Source organism: Guillardia theta, assembly GCF_000315625.1.
Source record: "Guillardia theta CCMP2712 unplaced genomic scaffold GUITHscaffold_150, whole genome shotgun sequence".
In the NCBI taxonomy this organism is placed as follows: Eukaryota; class Cryptophyceae; order Pyrenomonadales; family Geminigeraceae; genus Guillardia; species Guillardia theta.
In genome coordinates, this window is record NW_005434524.1 from 99,871 (window position 1) to 112,997 (window position 13,127).

General features: G+C 54.1%; 4 protein-coding genes across 4 annotated transcripts; 2 read left to right on the forward strand and 2 right to left on the reverse strand.

Moving 5' to 3' along the window:
- Positions 1-1,551: 1,551 nt before the first annotated feature.
- Positions 1,552-6,530, forward strand: GUITHDRAFT_147345 (hypothetical protein; the record flags this gene model as incomplete). The annotated part of the gene is made up of 18 exons (XM_005821192.1): positions 1,552-1,671; positions 2,173-2,210; positions 2,256-2,301; positions 2,595-2,684; positions 2,731-2,895; positions 2,955-3,308; positions 3,358-3,385; positions 3,583-3,619; positions 3,675-3,741; positions 3,791-3,835; positions 4,037-4,089; positions 4,295-4,352; positions 4,406-4,468; positions 4,576-4,684; positions 4,729-4,907; positions 5,234-5,472; positions 5,786-5,900; positions 6,417-6,530. 18 exons carry the CDS (start codon positions 1,552-1,554, stop codon positions 6,528-6,530), a joined length of 1,920 nt encoding a protein of 639 aa, XP_005821249.1.
- Positions 6,531-8,066: 1,536 nt separating this feature from the next.
- GUITHDRAFT_119560 (hypothetical protein) lies at positions 8,067-9,108 on the reverse strand (the record flags this gene model as incomplete). Its single annotated transcript, XM_005821193.1, has 6 exons — positions 8,067-8,104; positions 8,157-8,199; positions 8,249-8,326; positions 8,379-8,540; positions 8,849-8,901; positions 9,093-9,108. The coding sequence occupies 6 exons, from the start codon at positions 9,106-9,108 to the stop codon at positions 8,067-8,069; spliced, it is 390 nt and encodes a 129-aa protein (XP_005821250.1).
- A 125-nt stretch (positions 9,109-9,233) lies between these two features.
- On the forward strand, positions 9,234-11,285 carry GUITHDRAFT_166258 (hypothetical protein; the record flags this gene model as incomplete). Its single annotated transcript, XM_005821194.1, has 13 exons — positions 9,234-9,288; positions 9,642-9,724; positions 9,772-10,032; positions 10,082-10,129; positions 10,175-10,217; positions 10,265-10,320; positions 10,370-10,408; positions 10,460-10,489; positions 10,538-10,645; positions 10,696-10,762; positions 10,815-10,868; positions 10,937-11,044; positions 11,188-11,285. 13 exons carry the CDS (start codon positions 9,234-9,236, stop codon positions 11,283-11,285), a joined length of 1,050 nt encoding a protein of 349 aa, XP_005821251.1.
- Positions 11,286-11,663: 378 nt separating this feature from the next.
- On the reverse strand, positions 11,664-12,474 carry GUITHDRAFT_155800 (hypothetical protein; the record flags this gene model as incomplete). The annotated part of the gene is given in 2 exon segments (XM_005821195.1): positions 11,664-11,947; positions 11,966-12,474. A coding segment is annotated over 1 exon segment (173 nt), but the record flags the coding sequence as incomplete, so codon positions are not given.
- Positions 12,475-13,127: the final 653 nt, after the last annotated feature.

Below are 13,127 nucleotides of genomic sequence, written 5' to 3' on the forward strand. Positions count from 1 at the left end.
GGGAGGGGGGGAGGAGGGGGAAGCAGGAGCAGGAGGAGAAAGAGGAGGAGCAGGAGCTGGCGCAAACCCACGAGAGGGAAGGAAATGAGAAGCTTGAAGAGCTCGTCGAACTTGGTGATGGAGCTGTTGCAAACTATGAGGTGAGAAGAGGAGGAAACGAAGAGGACCAAGACGAGGAGAAGAAAGAGGAGGAGGGAAGAGAAGGAGCAGGAGCAGGATGAGAACAGTGAACAACGGAAGCAGAAAGATAGCAGGACAAGGAGGAGTTTGAGAAGAGCTGGAGAGAGGAGAGGAGGCGGGAGAGGAGGTAGTTGATAAAGATATCAAAAATGAGCATTCATACCCCATCCCATGTCTCATCGCTTTGAAGATGGCAAACGGCATGATGAGTCCGACGCCAATAGAGAAGAGAAGAATGTCCACGATGAACTGACAGCATTGACAAACAGAAGTATTTAGAGGTCATTTGTGCTTGTCTTGGACTATCTATCATCTGTCTCCGTCTCTGTTGCTTTGTCTCTCTGTCCTGCACCCGCTCCTGCTCCTGCTCCTGCTCCTGCTCCTGCTCCTGCTCCTGCTCCTGCTCCTGCTCCTGCTCCTGCTCCTGCTCCTGCTGCTCCTGCTGCTCCTGCTCCTGCTCCTGCTGCTCCTGCTGCTCCTGCTGCTCCTGCTGCTCCTGCTGCTGCTCCTCCTCCTACTCCTGCTGCTGCTCCTCCGCCTCCTCCTCTCACCAGAGTCGGTCGCATCACCATCGTCGCAAACATGGCAAAGACCGACATTGTCGGTCGGGGAGACTATCGGGTCAGAGGGTGGGGGGTACAACTAGCCCGTTTTGTTTAGGCAATTCATAGGGTAGTGTAATTTGAAAGAGGGGGTAGGGGGTACTTGTGTGCTCGGGAACATGGGTGGTCACTCCTAGCGGCTTATGGCGAGGATCAGCAGAGGAGGAAAGACGGCAAGGGAGATAGGGAGGGAGGGAGGAGGAGAGGAGGAGAGGAGAGGAGGAGGAGGAGAGTGAGTGAAGAGACGGGAGGATAGGAGAGAGGAGGAGAGAGGAGGAGCGAGGAGGAGGAGATACATTAGGAGAGGAGAAAAGATTGCATCCAGGGATCGACTAGAGCAGGGTTGGAGGTGGAAGATGAAAGGATGGCAATGAAAAGATTGTGCGAGGAGAAACTCATCCGTCGATGACGGGAGAGGCAGATGATATGTGAAGCATGACATATGAAGCTCAGTCAAACCTGCTCGCTCCATCGGTGGCAGGAACTTTCCCATCCGGATCAGTTTGTTGAGGGCAGTAGTAGACTAGTATGAGCATATCAACCTGTTATGATATCCTCTCACGATTGAGAACGTTGGTGTTAACTGTAGTGTCAGTGTGGCATGTCAAGCTGAAAAGCTTGCTTGTCAAGTATCAAGCAGTGATGATAGCCGTTTTCCCCTCCCCACCTTCCCTTCTCACCCTGTCCTTGCAGCAGCTTCTGCTCATCCAGCAACTTCGCTGGTTCGCCTCCTCCTCCTCCTCTCGTGCTCGCCCTGCGGTTCTTCACCATGAGCAGCAACTTCGTCAACTTCCTCCTCCTCTTCCCATCGATCCTCCTGCAGGCAAGTGCGTTCCTGGGACCCCTTCCCCTCTCTCCTTCTCGGCACAGACTTGGAGGAGGAGGACAGGTTACATCGCGACCAGCTCCTCGTCTCTCCTCCTCTCGTCGCAGACTTGGACCCATGAGCATGTGCGAGAGCGGACGTGGCGGGCGGCAGGAAGAGGAGGAGAGACTGTGGGTCTCAATTGCTGGCCGACGAGACTTGCTGAGAGCTTCTTCTGGGCTCCTCCTATCTTCCCCTCTGGTATTTCAACCTCTTCCCTCCTCCCTCCTCCCCCCTCCCTCTTCCCTCCTCCCTCCTCCCCCCTCCCTCCTCCCTCTCCTCCTCCCTCCTCCCTCTTCCCTCTTCCCTCTTCCCTCCTCCCCCCTCCCTCCTCCCTCCTCCCTCCTCCCTCCTCCCTCCTTCCTCCTCTCCTCTACTTTGACATCTTGATGCCCCACTTCTCCGCCTCCTCCTCGCCACACCTCCTCTCAGCATCGTTCTCGTCCTCATCCTCCTCCTCCTCATCATGAACATTTTCCTCGCCTTCCCCTCTTTCTGTCAAACTACCAGCTGACTCGCCAGCAGGACGCGTTTGCAGCCACTCAGACGAAGACGAGCGGCAGGTCGGTTGTCAGTCTGGTGGGAGGAGAACTTGACTTGGCGAGCAGCGCTGCCATCAGATCGAAGGAGGAGGAGGAGAAAGATCGAGGGGAGGTAACGTAGAATGGAGGAGGAGGGTGTGGAATTGGGGAAAGGGTGGGAGTTCGAAGCAACATGAGATTACCAGGAGGAGGTAGAGAAGGAGTAGATGGAGAGGAGGAGCAGGAGCAGGAGCAGGAGCAGGAGCAGGAGCAGGAGCAGGAAACAAGGAAGGAAGGAAGGAAGGAAGGAAGGAAGGAAGGGGGGGGGAGAGGGAGGGAGGGAGGGAGGGAGCGAGGAAGAGAAGATGGAGAGGAGGAGGAGGAGGAAAGAGGGGAGGGAGAGCAAGGTAATAACACAGTGTGTAGATTATTTTCTTCCTCTTTGGGGCCCTCCTTGCTGCTGGGGGATATTTCTCGACCCAGCAGCTTCAGTTCGGGCAAGCTACCGATGTAGAGGTGAAGAACTCAAGGCAAAGTTCCCAGCTGACTGACTGACTGCCAGACAAAAACGTCAAACGATGCAACGGCAGTTGGTACGGTCGATGTCCCCGCTAGCACAAAGGCTGGGAGCTGGGAGGCTGAAAGATCGCCTGCGGCTGCTGTAGAGGACAGGAAGCCTTTGTTTGGGATCGACTTCTCGTCCATCGGAAAATCAATTTTGCGCAAGGTGAGGAGGGCGAGCGTGATGAAGGAGCTGCTGAAAGTGTTGACGTGCTTGCTTTGAAGGATGAAGAAGCATCTGCGGAGTTGAAGAGAGAGGAGGAGGAGGCGAAGAAGAAGTTGGAAGCCAGGGAGAGGGAAGCTAAGGAGAGGGAGGCAAAGGAGAGGGAGGCGAAGGAGAGAGAGGAGGCCAAGAAAAGAGAGGCACAGGAGAGAGAGGAGGAGGAGGCGAAGAAGAAGGAGTTGGAGAAGGCAGAGAAGGAGCGAGAGGAGAGGGAGAGTCAAGAGAGGGAGAAGGAGGCGAAGCAGAGGGAGAAGGAAGCGAAGGAGAGGGCAAGGGAGGAGAAGGAGAAGGAAGCCAAGGAGAAACAAGCCAAGGAAAGAGCAGCAAAGGAGGAAGAAGCGAAGAAGAAGGCTGAGGTAAATGATGTTGTGATGTTCTTCCGATCTTATTCCTCTTCGTTTCCAGCAAGAAAAGAAGAAACTTTCTATGAGAGGTCAGCCGTTGCGACCCGCCGACCCCCTCTTCTCCCTCAAACACCTTGCTTCTTGGAACCCTCCTCCATCCCCTTCCTCCTCCTCTTGCTGCTCGTTCCCCTTATCATCAACTTCGTCATTCCCATCTTCTCTCCTCCTCCTCCTGCTCCTCCTGCTCCTCCTGCTCCTCCATCTCCTCCTCCTAATGTACTAGTAGATCTGGAAGCTGGTAGAGAGGCCCTCGTCAAAGCGCGGTGACCTCCATTCCCAACGGTCGCCCGTCAACTTTGACCTGTCGACATTCCGCAGGCTCCAGGTGAAGGAGAGCAGGGAGGATGCCGCAAAGTTGTCGCAGACTGCGATCGACCTGCTGCAGGTGAACCCCCGCCCACCGCCGAGCCGTCAAGACTGACGTTGTGATGCAGAAATCAGCTCAGCTCGGGAATGAAGAGGGTCACAAGGAGCTAAAGGTGAGGCGGAGGCGGAGGCGGAGGCGGAGGAGGAGGAGGAGGAGGAGCAGCAGCAGCAGCAGCAAGGAGGACGAGAAAGAGGAAGGTGGAAGGAGGGAGGACGGAGGACGGAGGAGGGAGGAGGGAGGAGGGACAAAGGAGGAGGTAGAGCGGGGAAGAGAGGTGTGAGTCGGCAACAAGGCTCAAATTCATTTCCTGCAGGAAGCAGAGAAATTTCGTTCTCGTTGCCTGCAGGAGATCGAGGATCGCGAGATGTACGCTCCTCCTCCTCCTCCTCTTCCTCTCCTCTCCTCCTCCTCCTCCTCCTCCTCCTCCTCCTCTTCCTCTCCTCTCCTCCTCCTCCTCCTCCTCTTCCTTTCCTCTCTCCTCCTCTTTTCTTCTCTCTTCCTCTCCTCTCCTCCTCCTCCTCCTCCTCAGTACTCTTTGATCGGCATTTCAACTTGACATCCCGGACGGCAGCTGCATCCGAGAGGCTCGGGACCTGCTGGACAAGGGAAAGGAGGCGTTTGGCTCTCAGGTCCGACCTCTCCTCCAGCTGAAAAAGAAACTTTCCACCTCACCCTTCAATAGAGGCTGAAAGAGGCGCAAACTTTCGTGGAAGCCAGCCGAGACGTGTTCGTCAACGCCTATAGGGTGCGTAGCTCTTGACACGCACCCCTCTCCTCTCCTCTCCTCTCCCCTGCTCGCCTCTCTCCTCCTCTCTTCTCTTCTCCTCTCCTCTCCCGGCTGAGTCCCAGCAGCTCGGTGCGAAGAATGAAGCCTCCAAAGCTGAAGAGCTTCTCAAAAAGATCCGCAAGGAAGCTGAGAAAAATTCAGCTGGGGACTTGTCGGGCATCGATGGACCCTCTGGTGAGCTTGAATCTCCTGCTGGGGGGGGAGCTAAAGGGCGACAGGGGCTGCCGAGGCCATCCAGACAGCGTTTCGCTCCTTCCGTTTCGATTCCCAGCGGATGTTTGCGGGCATCCAGGTCGTGTCCAGCAGCGGCCAGGCTGTGGAGGGGAGCGAGGAGGGGACGAGGATTCGTATGCTCTACAACCACCTGCCCTTTGAGTATAAGGCTGCCTTGCTTCAGGTCTGCCTCCTGCCCCTCCATCTTCCAGTCTTCCTCCTTGTCAACTTCCACGTCCTCCTCCTCCTCCGCATCTTGGTCTTCGTTCTCTTCCTGCATCCCTCCCCCTTTCCCATCTTGCATCATCATTTACATCGTCATCGTCGTCGTTGTCGTCGTCATCATCATCGTCATCTCCATCACTATATCTACATTATCATCGTACTCACTATTCTCTTGCAGCCGAAGATTCCCTCGGAGGGAGTCAGCGAGGTCGAGTTCACCATCGTTCAGCCCGGCCTTGCGGTCCTTGCCCTCCCAGCACGAGCTCAGCTGAACCTCTACTGCAGATGATGGTTGGGGTCAGCCCGAACGTCGAAGACCTCAAGGAGGGAATAGCAGCAGAGGAGGGCTGGATGTTCTCGGTGCGCGGGGTGTTTGCGGGTTTCCCAGCTCGCTTTGACATCCTGCGCGACCAGGTGGGCGACGGGTCGGTCTGGCACCTCGACGAGGAAGTTTACAGCTCTAGCGAGCAGGGAGACATCTCGAGCCTCGTCCCCTCCACCGGGTTGCTCGCGTCCTTGATAAGGTTGTCTGGACCCTCCAGCTCCTCCGCCCCTCTCTCCTCCATTCCCATCCTCCTCCTCCTCCTCCCTCTCTCCTCTATTCCCATCCTCCTCCCCCTCCCTCTCTCTGGCGCCTACTCTCTCCTCTTTTACCTCCATCTCCTCAACAACCACCTCCTCCTAGAACGTTGTCTCCCTCCTTCCTCTCCCACCTTCTCCTACTCCTCAACTTCCTCGACGTCCTCCGCCCTCCGCCATCTTCCTCCTGAATCCTCATCTTCCTCCTCCTCCTCCTCCCCTTCCTTCCTCCCCCAGCGTGTGTTGACGAGCTGGCAGGTTCTTCGACATCGGTCGCTTCTCAAGGAGGAACATGCTCGGCTACAGCTGGGCAGGCGTGAAGTCAGGGGACGTGATCAGAGTGCGGGTGGACCGAGCGTCGAGGAGAATGCAGGTAAACGAGAAGCAAGAGAGGATGAGGATGAGGATGAGGAACAGAAGGAGATAGGGAAAGGACGAAGAGGAGCAGGACAGGAAGAGGAGCAGCTGGACCAGCAGGACCAGCAGGACCAGCAGGATGAGCAGGAGTAGCAGGAGGAGCTTGACGAGCAGGAGTAGCAGGAGGAGGGACAGGAGGAGGAAAATGCATGGGAATGTGGAGGAAATTGAGGATGCAGGAGGGCAACAGCACGATGACTTTTGCTTCATCTTATCCTCCCCCTCCTTTTCCTGTTCCCTTCCTCTCATTCTTATAGTCTCTGTGTTGCTTCTCCTGATCTATCCTCTCCTCATTCCCTTCCTCCCTCCTGCTTCTGCCTTTTCATTTGCAGAAGCCTGCTCCCTTCCTGTCTCCTCCTCCTCCTGTCTCCTCCTCCTGTCTCCTCCTCCTCCTCCTCCCCTCCTGTCTCCTCCTCCTCCTCCTCCTCCTCCTCCTCCTCCTCCTCCTCCTCCATCAACTCACGAGCCGCAGGTGTTTGTGAACGGAGAGAAACAGCGGGGAGAAGTGACATCTCTCCCTTCCTCCGACCTCTTCTTCTGCCTTGAGCTGATTTCTTCCCATCAAGAAGTTGCTATCATGGATTAGAAACCTCTCCCCTTATCGCATGTTTCTCAACAATCCGATCAATAGCAACCTGGGAGATCATTGCGTACGAAGACAACGCAGGCACCTGATTGCAGTTTTGGGCTTCTTCTATAACTGTTCTAATGCTGCTGCCACAAGTTGAAGATTGTTTCTTCGGAGAGATGATGATTTGCAGTTACGAAACTTTAGAAAACAACACAAGATTTAAGAGATTGAAAACAATAAGATTAATGACAAGCGGGGTTTTGGGGTGAAAGGTTGTTCTGAAACGGCGAAATGTCTTCATGTCTTTTTCAAATTTCTGGCAAGGAAAGAGAACTGCCTCTCAAGGTTGAAATCTGAGGTGGCAAATATGAGACAGGCAGGCGGGCAGGTGGAACTTGAGAGAGAGGCTGGGCAGGAGGATGGGAGGGTGGAGGAGAAGAAGAACGGAGGAGGCGAGAGACTGCGGAGGCGGGGAAGGGGGAGGAGGGAGAGTGAGAGGGTTGGAGGGGAGCGGAGAGAGAGGGAGGTGGGGGGGCTGGTTGGATCGAGGAGGGTGGTTGGGTCGAAAGAGCTGGAGGGAGTGGGTATAGGAGGAGGAGGAGGAGGAGGAGGAGGAGGAGGAGGAGGAGGAGGAGAACAGTCGGGGACCAACAAGACTTTGCCTGAGAATGCGTCGGAGATTTGATTCTCCTCCGAGGGAGAAAAGTTTTGTTCTTCCTCCTCCTGCTCAGAATCACAAGAAGATGAGAAAACGTTTGACAAGACCAGGTGAGAAAGGAAAGAGAGGGAGGAAGAGACGTGGGCTGGAAGGAACGGCGTGCGGCAGGAGCAGGGAATGATGAAGAAGAAAGGAAGGTTAGGGTTTGAAAGTGAGGGGATGAGGAGACGGAAACAAAGCAGGTTGAGAAGGAGGAGGAAGAGGATGAGGTAGAGGTAGAGGAAGAGGACGGAGACGAGGGAGACATTCTGACCTTATCATTCATACCCAGCGATCCGATGATTTCATCGGCCTTGAGATGAACAGTTTACAAGTCAGTTGACACGGGGAGTGGAAACATGATCGCGTAGTGATAATTGGATGCTTGCACATGATGAGGAAGAACAGAAGAAAGGAAAGGGCAACAAGGGAAAGCGAGCGAGGACAGGGGGAGAGCAGGAGCAGAACATGAGACAAACTTACCACTTTGGACGCGAGGTCATGGTTGCTTGCGAGAGATTCTCGTGGACTTCTCGATCTTGGTTGCTGCGAGATACCGAATTTTCTTGAGATCCTCTCAAACTTTGGAGAGCAAAATCAGAACAGTGAAGAGCAAGTGGGGTCCATGTACACATGAACGAAGATTTGCATGCAGTTGGCAGAAGGAGCGACAGGTACAAGCAGAAAGACTCACAGCTTTTTCTTTTGCTTGGATGTTTCTCAGATCTTGTAGCAGTCGACCTTGGTCTTCTCTTCTCAACTCTTTCTGCCCTCAACCTGTAACTCCAAACTTCGTCCTCATTGCACACTAACCAGCAACGTCGCTCTCGTCCCTCCCTGGATATTCGCTCCTTTCACTCCCTCCTTCGTCCTGCCTCGATCCCTCCTTGACCTGACCTCATCATCACCTGACAATACGCACCAGGAAATTCTTTACCTCTCACCCATCTGCCTTTCCTCTTCACCAGCGAGGCCGTATCGACGAATCTTTCATCCTGTTGAGTTGCATACCGCCGCGCCTCCCTCCCTTGCTCACCTCTTCCTCGATTCGTCGCAAACGCTCCCTCCTCTCATACTTTCGAATGCGCATGAGAGCCTCTCGGTTTCTAGAACCCTGATGTTGGCATGTCAGCCAAGACTCTCTGTGACTTCTCCTCCGCCATCACCCGCAAGCTCCCAGAGTTCACTTCATGTGAGTGAATCAAGTCAGCTGCCTTGCGCTCCATCTTCGCGTATCTGTCCATCCCATAGCGATCTCCCATGCTCTCCTGCAACTCCTCTCTTTGGGGCCCGGGATGGGACCGCATGGCCATGAGCAATGCTGCCGCCTGACACGATCCGATCAACTCCTCTAGTTCGCCGAGATCGATGACACCACTTGACAGTCAAGCTCTCCTTCCTCCTCTCTCCTCTTCCCTTCTCCCTCTTCTGCCTCCCTCTCCTTCCCTCTCTCCTCTCTCCTCTCTCCTCTCTCCTCCTTACCTCTCTCCTCTCTCCTCTCTCCTCTCTCCTCTCTCCTCTCTCCTCTCTCTTCTCTCCTCTCTCCTCTCTCCTCTCTCCTCTCTCCTCTCTCCTCTCTCCTCTCTCCTCTCTCCTCTCTCCTCTCCTCCCCGGGCCTCTCCTCCTCTCTCCTTACCATCATCGCAGCCACCGTCACCGGCACTAGCTCACGGCTCCGCATTGCGGCGTCTAAAACTGTCAAATCAACTCACCGTTACATATTGTAACGTACTGATGACCCGGCGTGGCCCGACCGACCGGCATCACTGATACGGGCCCGACAGCTCAGTGAGACCAATCAAATGTACCCCACCCCTTTTCTTCACCTCAGTACCGGTGTATTTTAATATCAAAATGACCGGTTCAAACATACCCCTTACCCTCATCATGTCTCATCCCCGAAGTTTTGATTTAGACCGGTGCTTTCTAGTGGTCCAGGACCCGTGTGCCAAGTACCCCTACAAAGGAAACCTAGGTTCGTAAGGGGTGGGGTGGGTCAGACATAGCTGCTGGAGGCGACAATGAGGTGTCGCGGATGGATCTTCTGGTTGCTGGCCATGGCGCTGGTGGTGATCGGTGAGGAGAGGAGAGGAGAGGAGGAGGAGAGAGAGAGAGAGAGAGAGGAGAGGAGAGGAGGAGAGGGGAGGGGAGGAGAAGACGAGAGAGAGGAGAGGAAAAGGAGGAGAGAGAGTGGAGAGAAAGAGAGTGGAGATGACAGAGAAGGGGAACGTGACGAGGAGGTCAAGAGGAAGAGATCAACATACGGGGAATTGAGAAGATTCCAAAAGGAAGGATTGGTTGGAAACGAAGTGGAGTAAGGATGTTGAGGAGCGAGGGACAACAGTGTTCTCAGAGATTATGTTGAGCAGTGAGAACAGGATGAGTGTTTGGTTTGAATTATTCGTGACTGTCAAATCTATGCTCTTCAGGTGGGATTTTCCTCCGGGACGTTCACCATGTGACACAAGAGCGGATTGTTTCATTGAAGAAGGACGTGGTTCAGGCAGTTCAGGTCAGCTCGTGTGCTGATGGTATCCTTCTCAACCTCACTTGGTACAGGAGCGCGATGAGTTGAGAAGGGAGCTGGAGAAAGTGAACAAGTTGCACAGCGAACATCTCAACCAGGCGAAGTCCGTGGAGATTCAGACTGCGCAGCTTCAGTCCGAGAAGGATACTCTGACAAAGCAGGTGGTGGAGGACGAAGATGTCCAGCCGGATCGCTTCGCGTTGACGGATCGAAATGTGCAGGTGCAGGAGATGAAATCGCAGCTCACCATGTGCAAGGAAGGGGAGTCGTCCTCCCAGTCGCTCAAGGACAAGGTGTGTGTAGTGCGTGAGATAAGTTAGATGGAGTGAAACTTGGTTGCAGTTGGACCGAGGACTTCAAGAATGTCACAGGGAGCTGAGCAACATCAAGGTTCTTCCATCACTTGTACAGGACTATGGGTGAAAACGGGAGCAGGAGGAGGTTTCCAAGGAGAAATCAGACAAGGTGGAAGTGAAAAGTAAGAGGGAGAGAGAAGAAATATAGTCGTGTCTGATGTCGTGTCAGGACAAGCTGAGATTGAAGTTCAGAACGCTAAGACTTCCCTAGAAATGTGCAAACAGGTGCGATCGGGAAACATTCTTCGCAAGCAAATTGACTTGCATCGTTCAGGAAGCACAAAAACTCAAAACTGGAGCTGAAGGCTCCCAGGTTCCGCCATTGCAATACTTGCTTTCTTGCTGATCGACAACATGATTGCAGAAACTTGAAACTGAGCTGAACGAGTGCAAGGTGACCTTAGTTGGCTTCTACCTGAAATGGTTGACCGTTCTTGTTCAGGGTCATGCGGAGCAACTGCAGAAGGAGCTGCAGACAGCCAAGGAGGCCATCAATGCAGCAGCTCACAAGGGAGGAGACGCTGCAGCGCCAGCGCCAGCGGCGGCAGAGGTTTTCGTCTGATACAGTGGAAATCGACCGAGTCTGAAGACGAGGGGCAGGCCAAGGGAACGGGAGGAGGAGCATCATCCCAAGATTCACCGAGCCATCAAGGGGCTGACGGACAAGGTGGACATTGAAGAGCTCTAGAAGCTTGCGATCATCTTACCCGGTGGATCAGCTGCTGCTAACCAGGCAGGGAGTGCTCAGCAAGTTGCCGAAGGTGGGAAGAAAGGTACCCAAGTTTATCGATAACCCTTTATTTTGTTCCTCACGTGTTCGCTCTTCCTTGTTGGCTTACAGAGGAAGGATCGCAACATCAAGCAGCTGACGCTACTCATGGAGCTGCCCATGCTGAGCAGAACCAGCCTAACGCGCAGCACACTGGCGCCGAGCACGGAAATCAGCAGGGTAACCTCCAGCAGCTATGGGTCGATTGTTTGACGCGAGCTACGAAGCAGGAGCAGCGGACAATGCGGCGAAAGAGCAGCAGCAGCAAGGTGCTCCGAGTTGTCATGAGCAAGTTGTCCAATCAACACTGACAGGGGTTACAGGAGGAGCAGGAGGAGCGGCAACAGCGGGAGGAGCGGCAACAGCGGGAGGAGCGGGGGCAGCAGCAGGGGCGGGAGGGGAGAAAGCAGCTGCAAAGTAAAGGGGAAGGAAAGATCTCTTTGATCGCGTTCTGCACGGGTCAAGGCAGAGGATCTCGTGCTCACCTCATGCTCATTCCTCGTCTTTCTCCCTGTGACAACCGAGCGCAAGCCGCTGGAGTGCACGCGGCGGCAAGAAGAGCAAGATGGCAGAACGGCATGATATACCCGTGCCTCGCAACATACTCACTTGCACGCGCGGACCATGACACTTGTAACATGTCAAGTGTCAGGCAAGGAAACAGGCTCTGGCAATAATTGGAAAAGTTTACTTGACAGCACACAAGCTTCCTGCTCTGACTGGCCATCACTTGTCCTTCTTGTCGGTAGGGCTGTCTCCTCCTCCTCCAAACATCCTCTTCAATCTCTCGAGCTGTTCAGCATCCACCTGCGCTGGCTTGTCCTCCTCAACAGTGATATCCTTCAGGGCGGCCTCCTGCTCCTGCTCCTTCTTCAGGCGCTCCTTCTCCATCTCCTCCTCCATCTTGCGCATCTGGTCCTGAATGATGGCCTTCTCCGGGTCGTATCCCTCAGGAAGGGCTCCAGTTCCATCCAGGTCCTTCACTTCCTCGCCCGCCTCGCCGGAGAGACGCTTGTTGAGCGAGGAGAGGAGGTCATCGTCAGAAACGACATCCTCCATGTCGATGAACTCCTTCTTCCACTTCTCGATCCTCTCAACCTCTGCCTTCACCCTCTCCTCCTCCTCTCGGTCCTCACGCTTCCCTTCATAGTAAGACCATACAGCCGCCCCTCCGAAAACTCCCACAAGGATGCCGTACTTGACCACGTTCTCTCCCAGGGAGAGCTTCCTCATCCCGGTGTACTCAATCTCCACCTGCTCCACATCCTCATCCAAGTCTCCTTGGAGCTCCAGATCGGCAAGAGCTGCACTCGATGCCTTGGGCATCACGCACAAAGATGCCGCAATCGCCGCCGTAGCAAGAAACTTGCTAGCCTTCTGCTTCATACGCTTGACAAGGGAATCTCCCTCGACCATGCTGATCGTGGTGGGGGCAGCCAGGCGCGAGGAACGAGCAAAGGAATGGAGGTCCAGTGAAGTCCGTGCAGAGCATGCGGAACGAAGCGGCAGAGCAGGGCTGAGGAATGCCTCGCTTGCAACGAGGAAAGAGCAGAGGAGGAGGAGGACAAGGCAGGAAGAAGATGATGCATCGCTTACACGGGTAGATCTGTTCCTAACACACTGCAAAGAGGAGGAGGATGTGACGGAGGTGGAGCATGCGGTCGATCGCTGCATTCTCCGCCCTTCGGCTCCTCTCCGTTGCTGCATGGCGGCCGCCGTATGAACCAATCTAGGCCCAAATAAATTCACATCGTAGTACAAAATTTCATAATTGAATATATATTTGCTGTAAAGTTTCAAAGCTTCCTTGTCAATTTGGTGGGACACAGAAAATTTAGACCCCCATGTTTCCTGCAAGTCCAACAATGTAGGGAAATTTTCCGACGTGCCAAACATTGTTAGAAAATAATTCGATTATATACTTATATATCCAAAATTTAAGGTTAAAATTTAGAGACTTGTGTTAAATATGTTACTACGTCTTTATATTTCCGGCCAAGATTCACCCCATCCGGTAGAAACTCGTAGTCTCATTTGCCACCCTGGCAACCCCCAACTTCTACCCCTTGAACACCAGTACCCCCAAATAGAATAGTAAAAGTACCCCTACTCCCAGGTCCTTCTAGAAATCTCATGATCGTTACCATCCGTGATTTACCGTTGGAAAAGGATAAAAACGTAACGGAATATGTAACTGTTTCTTCGTTCAGGTAACGGTTTCGCCGAAGATGCGCCTCCAGCCGTAGTAGGAAGGGGAGGGCGA